General features: G+C 41.4%; 1 protein-coding gene across 6 annotated transcripts in view; it reads right to left on the bottom strand.

The window, feature by feature from the left end:
- The window catches only part of ACTN1 (actinin alpha 1), a 91,051-nt gene that overhangs the window by 46,610 nt on the left and 23,301 nt on the right, over window positions 1–21,140 (bottom strand). For all 6 annotated transcript variants that reach the window (XM_075282969.1, XM_075282970.1, XM_075282971.1 and 3 more), the window contains exons 2-7: window positions 10,644–10,758; window positions 9,923–10,042; window positions 3,483–3,569; window positions 2,957–3,044; window positions 2,540–2,618; window positions 2,113–2,194 (exon numbers count right to left, since the gene is read on the bottom strand). In XM_075282969.1, coding sequence (XP_075139070.1) covers window positions 2,113–2,194; window positions 2,540–2,618; window positions 2,957–3,044; window positions 3,483–3,569; window positions 9,923–10,042; window positions 10,644–10,758 — 571 coding nt within the window. The remainder of the gene's footprint in view (window positions 1–2,112; window positions 2,195–2,539; window positions 2,619–2,956; window positions 3,045–3,482; window positions 3,570–9,922; window positions 10,043–10,643; window positions 10,759–21,140) is intronic.

The following is a 21,140-nucleotide window of genomic DNA, read 5'->3' as shown; positions in this document are numbered from 1 at the left end:
TACGCCCCCTTTGCCCCGTGTGAACTAGGCCAAAAGGCTCCACACAAGAGGAAAACTCCAGGATTTCTGGAGTTTTTTTTATATTTTTGGGTGAAATGCTTGTTTATCAGATGTAAGCATTTGTGTGGTTGATTTTTTTTTTTATCAATCTATCAATCAATGCAAACATTTGTATTCACTGCACTAAAGAAAAGATGAAATATGCATGACACACTCCACATAAAAAGACATGCATTCAATTGTATGGGACGGGGTTAGCCAGGTGTTTCATGTTCACACTGTCCAGAAATGATGCAGATACTGCTCATTTCCTGTACTGAATCCTGAAGCACAAAAATACATTTATGAGACATGCTGTTAATCTCATGTGTGTTCATCCTGAGAATCCAGTGGGCAGATAACCTGTAGTATTGTATGTAAAATTCAATTGCAAGCTTAGATGTCAACACATTAAATGTATATCAAGTCATATGACTGGGCTAAAAATACAAAACAAATTCGATAATTGTGATACAAGATCCCTTTCCCCATTTAGATATTTAGGACTATACCATCAGTGATAAAACCACAACTTATTCTTCTACCTATCCTAAGCTATAGGTTACTATATACATTTCATTGCAAACCTGTTACCTTTACTGTGTTAAAAAAGTAATGCAAGGAAAATATCATAGTAATAATGAAAAAGAACATGACAGATCTCTTAATATATCATATTACATATCCCTGTAAGCTGGGAATGTGGATAGGGGATAAGAATTATTGGTAACATTATGGAATAGGGAACGACTACTAGTCCACGGCTAGCACCATAACTGACTTAAAGGGACCTCAAAGTAAATGCTGTTCTTCTAGCCACTGAAAGTAATGTCCACTGGAATCACCAAATATTTGTTATGAACAACCTGAAGTCCTCTTGGATCTTTGGGTCAGACTGGTAGGACCTAAGGATTCCTGTGTATAAGCGAAATATGCCAAACAGCCCTTGTGCTCAGTAGTGTCCATCCTGAATGAGGCACAGACTGTGGAATCCCCAGGACACAATATATACCACTGAGCACTAAAACAAATGCAATCGCCAATATGCTAGTGATACGCTAACAAACAACTAGCCAAGATCATTCAGCGACCACTCCAAACTGGATATGTCATGTGCCATAGCCAAAGGGACACGCAACAACACCAGCATCCCCTAAAACAGCATGTAAGTGATTTACAGTAGATTTTAGTGGTGGGAGACTCTCTTGTAGGGCTCGTTCACATGGGGGCGGATTTTGGCGCTGATTCCACGTCAGAATTCGCCCCTTCACAATGGAGGTCTATGTAGACCGCTAGCTTACTTTTGTACGTGAGCAGCATGTTGTCGCTCACAGAAAAAAGAAGTGAGTTGCTCTTTCTTCAGGCGGATTCTGCGGCTGATTCAGCCCCGGTGACCGTCTCGCGGCAGCACCCTCCGGACTAGGCCCATTCATTTGGGCCTACTCTGGAGCGGGAAGCTGCGACAGTCATGGCAGGCGCATTTTGGCCCTATTGTGAGGTGGTTTCCCGCATCACAATCAGAACCAAAATCCACCAATACGCCCCTGTGTAGCCCTAAGAGACCCTGGCTTCTGTGATATATTAAAGCTGCTACAGACAGTGACTGCTGTATGGTGCACACATCTGCAAATGTCAAGTGCATAGGTTTAAGCCCAAAATATTGGTGACACATAGCAGTAATAGTACAATCTACTGGTTTTATTAAACTTTTATTGGCCATTCATATAGTAAGTGGGGCTTAGATGCCAACCTATCCTGTTAGCATATCATAGAGAAAGAGACAGTTCTGCATTTACATGTGAGACTATTCATGCTGGCCCTTCCAGAGTATCAGACACCAATAACACCCCTTATACAACCCTCACTGGTGGGCTAAGGAAACCTTATTCAATGGTACCTGTGCTGGACAATGTCTTATAAATGTAACATACTCAGTGTTGTCATACTCAGAAGGCAGGAGGTGCAAAGAGATTGAGAGTGAGCAAGAAAAAGAAGATATGCTGTTTTTTTTCCTGCAGAAAACGATGATTCTTGTAATTTTTTTATATTGTAGAATAATATAGAGAGATTTACCTTCAGCATCCAACATCTTAGGAATGTCCAGGAACCTTTCTGCAACATCAAATGCAGTGTTCAGGTTTGTGTAGGGATCATCCTAGAAACACAATATACAGAATTTTCAAAGTTTTCTAGAAATAATTTTTCGCAATCCAGCAGAGATCATTCACAAATACATTACATATTAAATGTCGTGGAGGATTTAAAAGGAAGGTGTCCTAAATAAATAAGTTTCCAATACTTTTTTCACAGGGGCATGTCATATATCAAATCAGTGCCGATCAGACACCCTGCACCTCCACCCTGTTCAATGCAGGACTTGCACATATGCAGAGAACCCCTTTAAGTCAGAAGGAACTCTATACCCCATGTGTTTCGTGTATCTCAGTATTTAAAATACATTCCAAGTGCACTTCATTTATGTCATTAATTCTCTATCTACCTTCCGTAACTTGCCGTAGTCGATAAGCTCTGGACGATGCCTATGGATAAGCGCGCAGAAACCAAGGCCATCCTTCCAGCTGTAATAGAAACATCAAAGTAGGTCACTAAGAATTATACTTGATAAGATAATAATATTACATGAACAGAACAGATGACAGAGATTCATCTTCTACAGGAAAGGAGTGGACAACGTAGATTTCAACTTGACATTTATTGGATGAGAGGGAACAGAACCCCCAATTAAGTTAATGGAGGATAGACGGCACTTGGTTGTCATCCGAGTGTATTCCGTTAAAAAAATTGGACCCCCCCCTCCCCCAGGTCAGCAATTCAGTTGTGTGCATGAGACCTGACAGAAAAACGCTTCTAAATTTTGATGCTGTAATCTAAAATATCCCTTCTGAATGTCACTCACCTGATGTGGAAGTTTTGTATATTCACATTCTTATAGGGTGCAGTCTTCCTCTGACACCAAAGTAGTAGCCCTTCTTTGGCAGATGTTTCTGAGGGGCAAGTAAACCAAGAATACATTACTATCAATAGATTACCAATGTCTGGGTGTCACAGAGCTGCCGGCGCTGGAAACCGAGGCTGGTGGAGAGGCGAGTGGCGGTTTGTCATATTTATAGGCCCACTAGCAGCAGTATTACACAAAATGAACCAGATAGCCCCTTTAAGTTAGCCTAAAACATTGCCGCGGTGTCCATATAAAATCTTTTCAGTCTTTAAAAACTACACTATATCCTGTATAGAGGCTATGGAGCTTCTGAACACCAGTGCTAAATGTATACTAGGACAATTGTCAATTCATAAAATTGGCGTTTTAATACAGTATATAGCAAAAGAGTCTACCCCAAATACAAACCTTGCACCTCCTATAGCTAAATCCTTGCCAGTTTGGCAGCTGCAACGTCAAGTTTATTGGGGAAGGGGTAAATTACCTTCAACAGAAATGTCTTGAATAGCAAAACGGAGGATAATTGTCCAAATCATTCCGAGGGTCATTTTAGCGTTGCCGTCGACAATTTCTGCAAACAATAAAAAGGGGTAAGTAAATGTGGAGAACCTGAGAAGAGATACTGAAAGAGAATGACCGCTTACTAGACTTGAACTTTAAGGTCATACTATTCCCAAGACCCACACCAGGACATTACCAACAGGGTCTCTTTAAATAGGACCTGGCTCCATTCTTGATGTATTTTTTATTTTTGTAAATGCTTCCTTGTGAAATTACAATTCTGAAGCATCTTTCCCCAGAAATCTGCAATGTACTGTTCCTCTGTTATTCCTCCTGAATATTTCTGAAAAAAAACGGAATCCCTTGTCCACCAATCCCTTGTCAAAAGGCTGCGTCCTTGTCCACAGTTTGGACAATGTTGAGTGTGAAAGACAACCACCAACTGATAAGGACTGGTTCACATCTACGTTCGGTATTCTGTTCCAGGAGTCTGTTTGGGGACACCTCGAATGGAATACCGAACGCATTAAAAAGCAGTGAACAATAAAAGCACACGGACCCCATAGACTATAATGGGGTCTGTGTTTTCTGCGCGGTGTCCTGATAAATAATACAGGGAGAGAAAAGTAGCGCTTGAAGTACTTTTGTCTCTGCATGACTCGTGCAGACATTGCGTGGAAAACACATGGACCCCATTACAGTCTATGGAGTCCGTATACTTTTATTGCTCACTGCTTTTTAATGCTTTTGGTATTCCTTTCGGGGGGGTCATAAGCAGACTCCCCAAATGGAATACCGAGCGCAGATGTGAATCGGGCCTAGCACCCAGTTGTCAATTTAGTCATACATTTGTAAGAGGAATGGAGTAAAGCAAAGAAATCTAAGAAACGATTCTCCAGGGTCTTAAGGGTCTGTTCACAAGTTGAAACATGAAGAAGAAGTTGAGGTGGTCTTCTGCCTCAGATTCCTCTCCACTTTCCGACTCTCTGCATCCTGTTAGGGAAGTTGGAAGTATAGCTTTCTGTAGCAGGTTTACTTGCGGATTAGTTTCAGAAACCATGCTAATCCGCTTGAGGCTTGTACCACAGATTCTGCAGCTGAATAGATGGGAAGAATGAACAGGACACTTACTTTTTTAGTGTCTGTATTTATCTCTGCCTCCCACTGAAAACAAGGAGATGAAGATTCCAGATAGAATCTGGAGCTTATTTTGAGTCAGAATCCATCCCAAGACTAGTGCCAAATTCCTCCATGTCAACTGGGCATCCTATTTGTACATGGGCTCCATATTATTGCACCTCTGGGCCTAGTAGTTTACTCCCAGTCCAACGAATAGTCTGAGCCAGGTCACAGCCGCCATCACCTCACAAGAGGCTCTGTTCTACACTTATGGCTGCATGTAGAGGAAGAATATAAAGAGGGGTCTTTCTTTCCAGACAAGGAGTCTACTTGGTCTAGTGGCAGAGCCAACTATTAGACCTGGCATCTTGCCACTACAAATTGAACTGCTACTGAAAAACAGGTATAGAACTACTATGTTGTGGAAAGAATGGGCGGCCATTGTTTGTGTGCGTTTTAAGGTAATCACTACCGCCGCCAACTAAACAATATCTGCGCCAACAGACACAACCGTACAGAGATAATACAATACAGGTAAAATACAGTTCCATACCATAGAAAATACAGATCACCATCTTGTCTCTAAAGAGATGATGGCTCCTCTACAATGATAAATTTTACACTTCTTGCCGCTTGTCCATCCACACAAACTGTTCTACCAAAGTTTGTGTTGTCCATAGTAAATTTATGTAATACTAATAGAATACCTGCGGATTCGCTCGCGAACAATATGTTAAATTGTTGCTTATGCTAAAGTAAAATTTTCAGTGTCACATTGAAATTGACATTTTCTGAGCGCTACAGTAAATCTTTTTTTCCCCACTTTAAATTTTTATTATTTTGGCATTTTACCCAATTTATCGTAACATTGATGTGAACAACAACTTTTATTTTTTAACTTCCAGCATTTTTATTGATTTTACATATTCAATACATATTATGTAGTATAAACTATGACCCTTTAGTATTCACCTGACACTAATAAGAGATGTAATAGGATGAATAGTAAATCCAGAGCAGCCCTCACCCAGTATTACTATGACCTGAAGGAGTTCAGATTTCACTTTACCTCAGCAGCTTCAGTGATGAGAGCTCCTTGTATTGTAAGCAATAATGACAACCTTACTATGAGGTAGTTTTCGCCTGACCAATATTGCTGCTCAGTAAGGCTGCTTGCACACTACAGTATTCTTCACGGGTCTCTGGGCCGTGGATTCTACAGCTCCATAGACTTCTATGGAACCTGCAGACTCACAGCTTTGTGAACAAAGACGACTATGGAACCGCCAAATCCATGGCCCAGAGGTCTGTGAAAAATACTGCAGTGTGCAAGCAGCTACTAAGGATACCAGACGTGTTTTGTCAGTGCATGCGTGTATGTGTGTGCACGTGTGTGATCCATGTGTATGTATGCGTGTATGTATGCGTGTGTGAATGCACATGTGTGGTCCATGTATATGTATGCGTGTCTGTGCACATGTGATCCATGTGTTTGTGCATGCACAGTGCAAGTGTCCTTGTATGCGGTAGTTGTGTGTGAGTACGAATATGCTCCTTTCGTCCGTGTGCGTAGTGTGCATCCATCTGAATGTGTCTGTGTGCGTGCGTGGTCCTTGCGAGCATGTGCGTGTGGTGTACATGTATTTATGGGGTGGTGTTGTGATATGTGTGGTCTGGGGTTTGTGTTTTGTGTTGCGGTATTTGTGTGATGCTGTGCTTGTGGGTTGGTGTATGTGTGCTATCTGTGTGATGTTTATATGGTGTTTGTGAAATGTTTGTGTGTTGTGTGTGGTGGTGCGGCCCCTTTAGCAGCGAATCTTTGGTGCCGTCACTATAATCCGTCCCTGTCAGTCACAACTGTTGTTTTCCCCTCAGCACTTTCACCTTTCCTCATTATATGTATAGGGCCTAACTTCGAGGACCCCAATCTCATGACGGGGAACGCTAGCGAGATTTAACGTGCACAGTCTTCTGCTTCTGTGGGTGGAGAGGGGGCGTGCCAAATTTCACCAAAATCGGGCGAGAACTGTGGGTTTATGTAGAGAGGACTACCACAGATTTTAAGTTTTATCAGTATAGATGGACTGCAAAAAATTAAACCTTGGATTTTTGTTGTTTGCCAGTTGGTACATTTTTATACCCTTGTGATGGACCCTCAACATCCTGAGGTTGGATTCAACATCTTCAGTACAATGGTATGCTCAGTGCACAACAGCTGTCGGATAGGCATTTATCCCATACATAAGATTTGCATCTATCCAAACTATAGGTGCCTGTATATAGGGCAGCTGGGGATTGCAATGGTCAAGCGAGACCTAATAAATGTCTCAACTAGCTTAGGGATTGTCCCAAAACCAGGTGGTGCAGGACACTACTTTGCTGTACTCATATTGTGTATACCTTATTAAAGGGGCTCTATCATTGGGAAAAGTCATTTTTAACTAATCACATCCTTGCATAGCCTTTAGAAATGCTATCCCACACTTATCTTTAGTATGTAGATTGCCTCAGGGGTTTCTGAATAAGCCCTTTTTATTCGTATGCTAATGAGCCTCCAGCCAGCACAGGAAGTTCCCAGCAGCACTCGTCTCTGCTATTATCTCCTATGTGTATGTGCAAACAGGAAGCTGAGTCATCAGCAGCAGCCTGTGCTGTATACACCCATAGGAAACAATAGCAAAGGGGGTGCACGATGCATCGTGAACCAGTCTAATTAGCATATGAATAAAAACAGACTTATTCAAAAACCACTGAGGCAATTTACATACTAAAAGTAGGAGTGGAATAGACTTTCTAAAGCCTATGCAAGGATGTGATTAGTTAAAAATGACTTTTCCCAGTGATAGAGCCCCTTTAACAGACAAGAGATTTGTCATTGAAAATAGCATTGTGTTCTAACATTTCACCAGGACCCCAGTGTATAAATCATTGTGAATCCAATACGACAAGAAACAAACAAACAAAAAAATCATTATGTGTAAGTCAAGCCTACGCTATTATGTCAAAATATCACTGTATGTACCACAGATACATCATATAAAAAATTCTATTAGGTCATAAAATTTTATTATCTTGCTATATTGATATATGACAAACACACACCCACTATATAGTGACAAGTTATTGACCCGGTACACAGCAGTTACTGAACTTCACTCACATCTATCCCTTTTACTGGGAGTAAACGTGAGTGACTACTCCAATCAGACGAGATAGAAGATGGTATAGCATTAGATAAGTATTGTAAAGCTGCCTTATGATATTCTGTAAGTACATGACTAATTCAGCTTTGATCTCAATGGGGCAGATGTATTAGGCCTTGTAATCTAGCTCATACTATTACCATTTACATCAGAAATCTGAAGCTGGTGGGATATGGAAAATGGTTGGGTTGGGGGGGGGGGGGCGTTGGAGGGGCTGGACTCCCCAGGCCATTTTTGGCAGTCAGGTCTCATTGGAAATTTGGGTTAAGTGGAATGGAGGCTGAGCACCAAGGAGTGAGAACATTGGTGCCCCTGAGCTAGAGGAACGGCTGGGGGTAAGATGCTATGGTGCTACTGGATACGGTGCTGGTCGATTAGGACCATAATATTGTGGGCTTTGCGGGCCTCCTTCGGTGGATAGGGGAGAGAGACACAGGTTGTGTTAAGGGTGGGTTTATAGTTGGGATACGTTTTATAATTGTTGGCACTTTAAAGAGAATTTAATGTTTATTATTTTATCAATAAAGACGGCTGCTGTGGCCGATTTAATCCATTTCCGAGTCCTGTCATCTTTTAACAATGGAACGACTTGATGTGCCATTGTCATGTGATTGGAGAATTAGCATACTAATAAAGTTAATTCAATAAGTCTGAAATAAACAGAAGAAAAGGAATGACTGCTAGATCAGACTACACAGGGTTTGTTTGTAGTCTGTAGCCCTGAAGACACATAGGAGCTGCAGATTCTTGGATATTCTGAATAAATCCTGCACAATTTCATTTATTTTAGATATATACTCGAGTATAAGCCGAATTTTTCAGCATAGTTTTTGTGCTGAAAAAGCCCCCCTCGGCTTATACTCGAGTTTTTTTGGGGGGAGGGGTCTGTGACCAGCAGCAATAGTAAAGTATAGAATCTCCCATAAAACAGTGAGAAAAAAAAAAAGCTTTACAAAAAATGTGATAAAAAAAATTAAGTAAAAGTTGTAAATTCCTCCTTTCCCTAGAATACATATAAAAGTAGAGAATGACTGTGAAACACATACACATTAGGTATCCCTGTGTATGAAACTGCCCGGTCTACTGAATATAGGGGATCTGCAGTGTTCTGCACCTGTTCCATCGGGAAGGGGTTAATAGGAGCACTGCAGATACCCTATATTCAGCCAGGCCGAATTCCAAGTGTGGGGGGGGGGGAAGCAGTCCTCAAGCTCAGGGAAGGGGCAGACAGACAACCAAAACACCCCCTCCCCCATCCCAGCATCCAGCAACTATTGCACCCAAAAACTCCGACCATTTTAATTTTTGAAATTTTCCAGTAGCTGCTGCATTTCCCCCCCTCGGCTTATACTCGTGTCAATAAGTTCTCCCTGTTTTTTTTGGTAAAATTAGGGGCCTCGGCTTATATTCGGGTCGGCTTATACTCGAGTATATAGGGTATCCATCCGACCACAGCTTTTTCCCCTTCTTACACTGAAATAAACATGCAGGAAGTAGAAGTAGGACTGAAAATGAATGTACTTTGCACTTCTACAAGATGCTGTAATTGTTAGCATGTTGCTAAGAACATGGGGAATTTCTTATCAGATAACTTTGCTATAGCTTCTGGAAACCTGCACGAGATAAAATATTACCATGTAATTCTGTTTAACTTATAAAGACATCCCCTTGGAGCTGGACAGATATCAAAGACTCTAGTTATCAGCTATTATTGCTGGGGAATAATGTGACTGGCCATTGGCCATGTTAAATAATGGCCAACTAGGTAAAATATAGGAAAGGACTGGGGCTGTTCTTTGTTGGGGGTCTTGGCTCTTTCTAATAGACTGGGTTCCACACACAGCATAAACCTTATGAGACAACAAGGAACTTAAATATAAGAGATTTATATATATATATATCTGAGCATTTTCTCCACCAACATATGAGACACAATTGAAGATCCCATACTAGGCCTCCTATTTCTGCCATGTTGGAGGACTGAATCTGATGTATTTGTGGATGAGGTGTCACAGTCCCGATGTACAGTACTAAGAACCGGTTCGGCCAAAAAAAAAGTTTTAGAATTTGCATCATAGGAGGTACAATAATAAACTCTCACCTTCTGCACCTATGGACACCAGTTTTACCCCTTTACTGGCAATAAAGTCCAGAGCTTTGTTGACGTTGGAGATCTTGTGAACTCGCATTTTGCCTCGTTCAGGTTTGGGTAAACGTTCCCCTGCGGAGAGTTATAAACAGAAATATTTAGTATGTGAGGCGTAAACCATATAACTCTCAACAGGTATCTGTAACCTACAGTATATAGCTTGTAATGAGGATCAGGCTGGAGGTAATATATATATATATATATATATATATATATATATATATATATATATATATATATATATGCACAATTCTATAGTTCAATTGTGGTTAGTACTGCTCACTCCCACTCACTTAATTGCTAAGTCGCTAACTTTTTTCTGATTCTGATGCCACTGTCCCACTCCATTTAGAGCCAACCCTGGGGCAATCCCAAAGTCTTGGGGTGGAGCTTAAACATTCTTATATTACCAATGCAAATGTTGGTAAGTATTCATACATATGTACTAAGATACTGTTTGCACACTGTGGTACTAAAAGGAATAAAATGGAAACCACAAAGGATTGTGGGGTTGTGCAGGAATTCTTTTAAATTTATTATCAGATCCACTAGAGATCAGAATCTGTCATATCCTGACAACAGCATATTACAAGGGAACTAGTCCATACTAGACAAAATATTACACGTATATCATAAGTATACAGCTATATGAGTCACACATAAATATTCTTACCTGAAATGACTTCAAGTAATAACATGAGTTTAAGGCCATCTCGGAAATCTTCATCGATATTCTCAATCTGTGTTCCAGCCTTTCGGAGATGTGAATTACACCATGCTGTGAAGGTCTGCGGATAAGAAGATACACTTGTCAATTGTGATGAAAAATGCATAATATAAATGAACTATAATCATATTATTATTAATGATAGTCATAATCATATCATTAAGAATTCTGATAATAATAATAATAATAATAATAATAATAATAATAATAATAATAATGAGTAGGGTTGAGCTGATCTTGAGATTTCAGAATCGATTTCAAAATGTGATTTCTGATCATTTTCCAGCCAATCCCGATCTTGAAATTTGCTCGATCGCCGATCGGGATCCGATCTTTTCCGATCACGATTCTCAACCCTAGTAAATGCTTCTCTATGGGAAAAGTCACTTGAGGGTTGAGCCAATCTTGAAATAATCTCAGACCTCAATCCCGCTGGAAAAGATCGGGTCGGAATTCCGATCGCGATCGTGAAATTTACTCGATTGACGATCGGAATCCGATCCCGATTGCTCAACCCTAATAATGAGGATTTCAACAATAATAATAATAATAATAATAAATTCTATTAATAGACACAAATTACAAAAACAGTGACAACATAAAAAGAAGAACTTGGTCTTCAGAAGTTATATACATCAATCCCCTATCTGTATCATCAGCAACTTGGATGAAGATCAAGGGTCTGCCTAAATGCCATCACCTTTAACAAAAAACACTGTGCCCACTTGTAAGATGCAGGGCAACTTCTGCAGCTCAATATTGTATTATGCTAATTGTACAATTGCAAATGACATTAATAAATTTCTATCGCCTTCTAATCTTCAGTGTCATAACATTGCAATGACTGATCCGAATAGTCATATCTGAATCTCCATGCAGTCCTACGGGATACAATTTATGCTGCATCACATCACAGGCCAAAGGCCGGCACGTGGCTGGGATTTTCACAGTGTAATCTTGTCTCCAAGGAGTGTTTAAGCAATACTGCAGAACAACTGACCGTCATAAGGACTATTACGAAATCTACTTATCCTACTCTGATCATTGGAACAATGGCATCACCGGCTTTCCACTAACCTATTGGCATCAATTACTATTGCTTGTATTCAATGCACCTCTTCAATTCTTTCTGAACAGACCATTAATCATCATTACACGGCTTATATACATTGTTTTATTGCTCCGTGCTGCCAGCTATTGATCAAAGCATTAATCTTTTTATTACATTCATTCTTCGCCTGGATTCCATTTTACCATGGACAATGTTTATACCTTTTGGCATTTTCTACTTCCAGTACAATGGCTCTGCTTTTTGTCACAGCTGTTATTGTTGGAGCACCTCTCTTGTTTTAGATGATTATTTTATTAAAACCACTAGAATCCAATATTCTTCACTTTCCAAAACAAGGCAAAAATCACAAAAACATTTCACTTTGGCAGCACAATTTCGATCAGGTCATGAACCATTTCAAGCTAAGGCTCCACGTAGCAGGCGGACTTTCTGCTTCAATTACACTTATAGGGGAACCTTTGGCGTTTTCATGGGTATAATTGACATGCTGCGATTTCCAAAAACGCAATTATTTGGGAAATCGCAGCATTTCTGCAGTGTGTATTTTTCTGCAACGTGTGGATGAGGCTCACTCTACAGCAGACCTGGGCAATGTATGGCCAGCGGGCCATATCCGGCCCCCTGACTGATTCAGTCCAGCCCGCATAGCTTGACTAAGGAGGCATGTATTAGTGCTGGCAGGACAGTGCAAGAAGATGGAGACGTGGTGTGTGACCTAAGTTACTGAGAGGGGAGGGGGGATGTGAGATGCAGTGTGGAGAGTGTGTGTCTGTCTGTGTCTCATTAACCTAGAGGCAGAGATGGAAGGGGAATGTTATACTGGGGGCAGATATGGAGGGGGAATGTTATACTGGGGCAGAGATAGAGGGGGGACATGAGATAGAGGGGGGAACATGAAACTGGGGGACAGATGGAGGGGGGACATGAAATGGGGCAGATGAAGGGGGATATGAAACTGGTAGAGAAATGGAGGGGGGGGGCATGAAACGGAGGGCAGATTAAGGGGGCACTTAAACTGGGGGGACATTAAACTGGGGACAAATGGAGGTGGCATTAAACCGTGCAGGTGACTGGAGGGGGACCTGTCTGCATCTAATTTAACGTCACCCTACAGCTACCCCTATGGTTTAATTGTTGCTTCCAGCTGCCCGAGTTTAATGTCCCCTCTAGTTTCCACCAGTTTAAACTGGGGCATCAGGAGAGGGACTTAATACTGTGGGGCAGTTGGAAGGGAACATTATAATGTGGGGGTATATAATGTACGGGTGACTGTAGGAGGATTATACTTTGTGGGGGCACATGGAAAGAAGATTGAGAATGGGCGGCGTTAACATAGAAGTGGATGGAGCTAAATTTGCCACAGCGCGCAGGGCCCTCTAGAATAGTTTCAATATCTTATGCGGCCCCATGGGAAAATTAATTGCCCACCCCTGCTCTACAGGGACTGTTAAAAAACAAACAAACAAACAAAAAAAGTTCTGCGTGGCTATGCAAGGTATTATACTTTCCCCACTACAATAAATGGGGGGGGGGTGTAATACCACTCACAACCAGTGCGGAGGGTGGCAGCGCACCTTCAAACAGCTGAACAGTAAGGATGCCAAGAGATGAACATCCACCAATCTAGTACTAATGGTCTACCTTGAAAATAGGCCATGGATTTTATTTGGCTCTATGCATCTGACTGAGACGCTCTGACTTTTGAGGACAAGCACGTATAATAAATAGGCTATTATTTTAGCTACAGTTCAACCACACATCTGTTTATGGCAACTATACAAAGAAAAGAACAATGACTTCTCTGTGCTCTCCTCAGGACGGATTATGGAGATGTAAACAAGTCACATTCGGACCAGTCATTTTTTGCCTGTCACAGTCGCTGATTACTAACAGTCGCTTTCGGTCACTGCGCTTCCTGGGTATATGTGAGACAGAAACATGGTTATGAAAGACGCAGGCTGTGCTTCCTGTACCAGGCAAGAGCGGTTACTTGGAACACTCCAAGATGCCACAAGCCTAATGAAGACACCATAAAAAAACAAGAACAGGTCCAAGAACGCCACAAAGGAAGCTGATAAATTGTGCCGCAGCAGAAGGTTAGAACGTGCATGGCTCATCTGTACCATAAATTCACAGGTTTTGGCCATGATCATGTGGCTTATTGTAGAGTACTTACACAAGATGTCTGACTGAGGCCTCCTTCATACAATTGTGGAGCCATGGTTGCAGATCAAAGCACAGACAAATGCATCTTTATGGCTATTTTTTATGGCTTTGGGTCCATGCCATATGCAAGGACCAAAAATTACAAAGCATGTCCTATTTTTGTCCACATTTGTGGCACATACAAGTCTTTGTGGATTGCAGATCAGTGTATGTGGACACTAAAAACTACTACGGTCATGTGAAGGAGGCCTTGGAAAAACCATTTTTAAACGCTATATTAGGGAAATAACATAGGGGAGATCCCCATTCAGGCCACGTATCTACTAGTGATTAGTGGATACAAAGAGCGTCTCTCCTTTTAGAGGTCCCGACATGTCCATATCATATTGATTTTAGCCCACAGATTACAGGATATTGCTGCTGCAGTGTACATCCCCTTTAATAAGGCAAGGCATGGTGGTCGGGGGAATCACTTATTGGAACCAGTCTTTGTTCAAGTACCAAGGCTACATCCAGAAAATTTCTCAGTATTAGATGATCACTGGACAAAAGATACAATAAGATTTTTTTTTTCTCCGAGACCCATCTATCTTGCATTAGGGATGAGGGCATACAATGTGGTTTCCTTACTTCCAATAGGTGATGGAACCATAAGTGTTCCCCCTTCAACCACCTTGCTTTAGGTGAGTTATCTTTAAGGGGTTGTCCAGGATTTTAAGAAATTTGGATAAGTTATATAAAATCTATTAAAAAAAAAAAAAAACACAACAAAAATTTGTGAAATACCATCCTGCTCCACTGCTACCATTTTGGTGAACCTCACCAATCCTGTCCTGATGGAAGTGCATTCACCATTCACATGACTGCTTAAGCCAAATACTTGCATGTACCACGTGATCTCTAGCGACAGTCTTATAAATGGTACATAGGATGTCCTTGCTGCAGGACTGGTATAGACCGCCATAGTGGCAGCACTGGGGCAGTACAGGATTTTGCAGGTGAAGAATCGTGACTAGAGATGAGCGAGTAGGTATTCGATAGAAGACTATGGTATTTGAAATACTCGTACTCGATCGAATACTACTCACTATTTGCAGTAAATATTCGATTCAGAACCAGCAGTCTCCATTGTGGTCTGATCTTAGACTCCGCCTCCTCACAGATGCGCCTCCGGCAGAACCAACGTTGATTGGCTGAATGCTGTACACTGGCCAATCAACGCTGGTCAATGCATTCCTTTGAGGAAAAAGTCATCTTCCTCGTAACAGCAAGCTGCCAGCTCTCCTGACTAGCAAGGACGAGTCTGCTGCAGAACCAGCATTGATTTGCCGCAGGCTCGTCTTTGCTAGTCGGAAGAGCTGGTAGCTTGCGGTTACGAGGGAGCTTACTTTTTATCAGCGCAACTGCTGTGCAGTTAAAGCGCACGGACCCCATAGACTATAATGGGGTCCGTGCGCTTTAACTGCACAGCGCTCCTCCTAAACACACTCCTCCTGTTACTCGTGGACTTGGTGACTCTCCTTTAGTCGAATAGTGGTTTCCCCTGAAACAAGCATTTTTTCCCATAAACTATAATGGGATTCGATATTCGATCGAGTAGTCGAATATTGAGGCTCTACTCGAAACGAATATCGAATCTCAAATATTTCGCTCATCTCTAATCGTGACATTTCTTAGATTTTATTTAAAAAAATCTCTTTACGAAAATATTTTAAAATCCCAGAAGATTATTATTATTTAAATATTATCTAATCTAGTATCCATTTACCTATGAACACAGACTAATACTGCTCAGGAAAGCCATAAGCAAACAGATTCATCTTCTCTCCTGCCCACACACTGCTTTTCAGAAGCGTTGTCAAGATTTAGGATTATATCACGGAAGACTTACACAAATATAGAACTGTTACCTAAATAGTGTGCAGGTGTTGTCAGAGAGACAGCCGCCCATATTCTACCTCCTGATCACAGTGGGAATAACTCAATGTTATTAGGAATTGTTGGATAACAGTTAAAGAGGACCTTTCATAAGATTGGGCATAGGCAGTACTATGTACTGCTGTAAAGCCGACAGTGCGCTGAATTCACTATCACTATCACGGACGGTCACTTTACAAACCCATTCAAGTGAATGGGTTTGAAAACTGACTGCCGGGTTTCCGTCTCCTGTCCAGTTTCTCGGGGCAGAAGACGGAAAGCCGCCGGATATGCGCAGACCGGATACCGGGCCCACCCTTATTCTCAGGGAACCCAGGAGAATAATGCAGCATGAAGACATATTGGAATAAATATGGTCCTGAAGAAGGCAGGACAAGGAATGACTAAAGTAGGGATTTACTGCACATCCTTTGTAATACTTAGAATGAAAACTAGGGCAAATCCACAAAATCTACAACAAACATAGTGTGATTTGGTGCAATATTTGCCACGCCGCCTCTGTTAAAAATTGGAACCCTCTTGGCTTGCATACTTGGTCGTGTACAAAACAGATTTTGTTTTCCTGCCAGACAAGTGTGACCTTACCATAAAAAAAAAAAAAAAAGCACACGTATTGCTTTTCTTTTCTACAACTTCATCAAAATTTACCGACCAACGTTTGCGGTTTTTGTTTGATGATCACAATCTGAATCGCTAAAACGACTGACGTACATGCACAATTGAAAATGAAGGCAGCCGATGACACTGGCACATGGCGAACCTCTCATCTACCAAATGAAAAGCAAACAGAAACATAAAGCAGCCAAATGAACAGAGCCATCCAGTTGCTCAGCAACATGAAGAGTATACAGGAGCCGTGAATCAAAAGCACTTAGCGTGCAGACCTTTAAGTGCCTCCATGTAAGCCAAGGTATAGATCCTAGGTAAATTATCTCAATGCATAGAACAGCAGGGAGTGTGGATCTTAAGTACAATGTAGATGAATATTTACAGGATAATGCAGAAAGCCGTTAAGGATAAGACATCTGTACGCCCATGTAACAGAGTCTATGAGCGTATACACAGGCAGAATCCTTTAATATTGTACTAAAACCAAGTCATACAGCTATACCATATAACATCTATCCCATATTAAAATAAATAACCCACAGGGGGCCACAGGTTTGTGCAGTCGGCTCTGCCCGAGGCCCGATGGCAGAGCCGACTGCGCATGTCTAGAAGATCGAAACCCAGGACGGAAGAAGACACAGGGAGAGGCCGTTCCAGACAAAGATGGAGGCGACGCTGGAGATTTCTCTTGCAACATTGGGGACGTCTCCAATTTGCATACTGAAGATAACCTGGATTTCTACCGAATGGTGGCGCGGAGAAGACATCTAAAGGTAGGAGAAGAATAGCCTTTCTTAAAGCTATTCCTACGTGTTAGTCAGAAAAAAGGGTATCCAATGATAGGATCCCTTTAAGCATAGTCCCTAGATATTTCAGTTTTTTTTTTTGTTCTATATGTTTTCCTGTGTACTCGGTTGACACTCTTTGTAATTGCTGTGCTATGATGGCATTGATCCCAAATTCTGTGTCGCTGACATTTCTGGGCAGCCGATTTGGATCAGTTCATAAAATTGTGCATAATGCTGCAGAAACCGCAGAAAGCATAAAAACACAAAAAAATAAAAATGGTTTATTTTTAGGATTTAAAGACACTCGCCATCATTTATAAACAGTATAAAAACTAGTATATGTATAAAGACAAATGCATCTTTATAATGTGCAGCTTCCAGCCGAGCGGAATCTGGTTTTTAAGGCCGTGTTGGCACAGCACACTTGCGGCATGGTGGGATCAGATCCAAGAGTGAGTAAGTAGAAAGCTTTCCTTTATATATCGGTCTTTGGGAGTCCATCGTCTCTACGTGCGGCAGATCCTGCACCAAAGCAGCGGCAGCAGCGTCACGCATTTCCCAGCACGTGTTGCCGTATACATAGAACGATCACCATCTGGAAGTTCTCTGGCTGATTCTATCACTATTACAATCGTCTCTGTGACATGGCTCTCATTGCAGGCAGCAATAAACCGAGAACAACCAGAAAACTGACTCCATCGTCTCCACCTGTAATATGCATTACCAATATGTAACTATAGGAAGGAAAGGAAGGAAAGTCAAACTCTCACTAGATTTTTCTTAAAAGCGGACAGCTTTCTGGTTGCCAAGCAACTACTGTACTTAAGATGAGGATTAAAAAAGGTAGAACCAGGGGGGTAGACAAGGAGGGGAGGGGGACACCATGAGTAACTGCAGCTGTTATAGGAAATGCAAAGCAGCGTGACAAACATGTGTTAATGGAGTTGTTAATGTCTATGTAATAAAGAAACTATAAAACAATGCCAGACAATTATACTATATTATAGCAGATATAATGAAGACCGCTGCGGAATGTGGGGACAAAGTGGATTTTTATGTAGCTAATAAAACACAAAGTAATCACAGAAAATAGTAAATGTATTGCCTATAAACACGTAACATGTACCAGCCGCAAACATGAAATGTGGAATGTCTGAGTTACATTTTATGACTGGAGATTCTGCAATGCGGAGGCCTTGGGCAGTCGCCTAATCGGTAGGGTTGAGCGATCAGGGTCGGAAAGGATCGGATTCCGATCGGTGATCGAGCAAATTTCATGATCGCGATAGGAATTCCGACCCGATCTTTTCCAGCGGGATCGAGGTCGGAGACTTTTTCAAGATCGGCTCAACCCTAAAGTGACTTTTCCCATAGAGAAGCATTGACTAGGGTTGAGGATCGGGATCGGAAAAGATCGGATCCTGATCGGCTAGAAAATGATCGGAAATCGGATTTTGAAATCGATCCTGGACTCTCAAGATCGTCTCAACCCTACTAATCGGTCTCCACCAGATTCTGACAACCTGGGGGACTGCTAGAAAAGTTGTCGTGGTCACTGCTGTATCCAGCAAAGGAATAGACAGAAGATATAAAGAACATATATTAGAACCAAGGTTGGACAAAAAAATACCATATAAAGCGGGTCCATACACATACGCTGTCTGCACCTGTTAGATGTATTTTGGGGCCTAAAGTGATTAGAACTCCTCCTGAATCTACCCTAATGGTTAGGGGAAAGAAGGATCAGACATGTTGAATTTCAACATGACCAATCCGTTTGTTGTAAAACTGCTCACAGAGGGGTCTCACAGTAGCTTAACCCCAAATTTCTACTGAGGACATACAAATGATCGGCCAAACTAAGTGTCAAGAAAAATGCTTGAAACCTGAACGCTCATTTGGCCGTTTCTCAAAACGCACAATTTCAACCAAGATGATTGTTCACCAGGAGAACAAAGTTCTTTTTGAATTTTCGGCACATAGTCCCTAGTTTATAAACAATCCTTTTGTGAAAAAGAATATGCATGGAAAGCTCCATCGTCCTTTGGTAGCAGTCAATGAACTGTAACCAATATGGGTCAACATATTATAGCTGTGTCAGCAGTTTACTGATCGCCCACCAGACATTTATTCATTCAACCATCAACCTATCTCTACTTAGGTCTGAGTTCACATGGGCATACACAAGTAAAAATAATACATTATTATTATTATTAGTGAAACTTAGGGTCCATTCACACAGTTTTTCCGTGCGTGAATTCTGACATGGAATTCACGTCAGAATCCGTGCGGAAAATACAGCCTCCCATTGACTTTAATGGGTTCCTTTTTCTGTGAGTTGGAAGGCTTTTTTCTGCTTGGATTCTGCCGTGAATTCCACATCAGAATCCACGCATGGAAACTCCGTGTGAAAGGACCCTTAAAGGGAGTTCCAACATGTGCCCACCAGAGGGTCCTCAAGTACTTTGGTGGGTACCCCAACCCTGTGTGAATCTATTTTAGTAGGACTTTTTATACCACAAAATGCCACCTAAAATAGTTGTTAGCTTTTAACCCCAAATCAGGGTGTGTACGGACCACCATTATACCTATACATAGCCCCTTAGACGTACCATTTCCTTGAAAACGTCATTTTTAGAAATATACAACTGTGGCTCAATTGCAATGAGAGCATATGAGGGCCTTCAAGGTGTCCAGCTCTGAATCACTGACCATGTTCACTTTTGTCAACAGACCCTTCCTGTCCTACCACTATGAAGCTGCTTGTTGAATGCCCACCCATTCACCTGGCATGTCCTTGCTAGAGCCCCTGTCAATGCACTACATCTGGTTTGATATCAAGTTTCCTGATGAAAGACTTCCTTTAATCCATGCTTCATTTATGTTCCCAGTGGGAAAGTAACCAGAGAAAGACCAGGCCATGTTTTATAAGAAAGTACCCCAACAGGTACATAGATGTACAGTAGGATATGAAGAAGATATTACCTTATTACATTGCTATAATAAGTAAACTTCACGTTTTTACAGTTGTGAAGACGTTTGCTTGCAGAAGATAAGGACCATGAGACTGGTAAAAAAAAAAAATGGTGGCTACTATACAAAGGACGACACAGCAGAATATAGAAGTGATGTGCTAATAGTCATCTTACTTCTCCAATTCTATGCATGAAAAATCAATAACAGAACATGACCAGATGTGTTCGTGTGTTGGCCAAGAAACAAAGTACTGTATATACTCGAGTATAAGCCGAGGCCCCTAATTTTACTACAAAAAAACTGGGACAACTTATTGACTCGAGTATAAGCCGAGGGGGGAAATGCAGCAGCTACTGGAAATTTTCAAAAATTAAAATGGTCGGAGTTTTTGGGTGCAGTATTTGCTGGGAAAGGCTAGGGGATGTTTTGGTTGTCTGTCTGCCCCTTCCCTGAGCTTGAGGACTGCTTTTTTTCCACCCACTTGGAATTCAGTCTGGCTGAATATAGGGTATCTGCAGTGCTCCTATTAACCCCTTCCCAACGGAAGAGGAGCACTGCAGATCCCCTATATTCAGTAGACCGGGCACTGTCAGACACAGGGATACCTAATGTGTTTGTGTTTCACAGTAATTTTCTACTTTTATATATATTCTAGGGAAAGGAGGGATTTAGAACTTTTAATTTTTTTTTTTTTTTTTTTTTAAAGCTTCTTTTCCCCCCCCCCACTATTTTATGGAAGATTCTATACATTGATATTGCTGCTGGTTATAGACCCCCCGCCACCTAAAAAAATAAAAATAAATACATTTTCTTTTGCTGACTCGAGTATAAGCCGAGGGGGGCTTTTTCAGCACAAAAACTGAGCTGAAAAATTCGACTTATAGTCGAGTATAT

Source organism: Leptodactylus fuscus, chromosome 7, assembly GCF_031893055.1.
Source record: "Leptodactylus fuscus isolate aLepFus1 chromosome 7, aLepFus1.hap2, whole genome shotgun sequence".
Taxonomy (NCBI): Eukaryota; Metazoa; Chordata; class Amphibia; order Anura; family Leptodactylidae; genus Leptodactylus; species Leptodactylus fuscus.
Note: the sequence above shows the minus strand (reverse complement) of the source record. Positions and strands in the feature narration are given on the sequence as shown.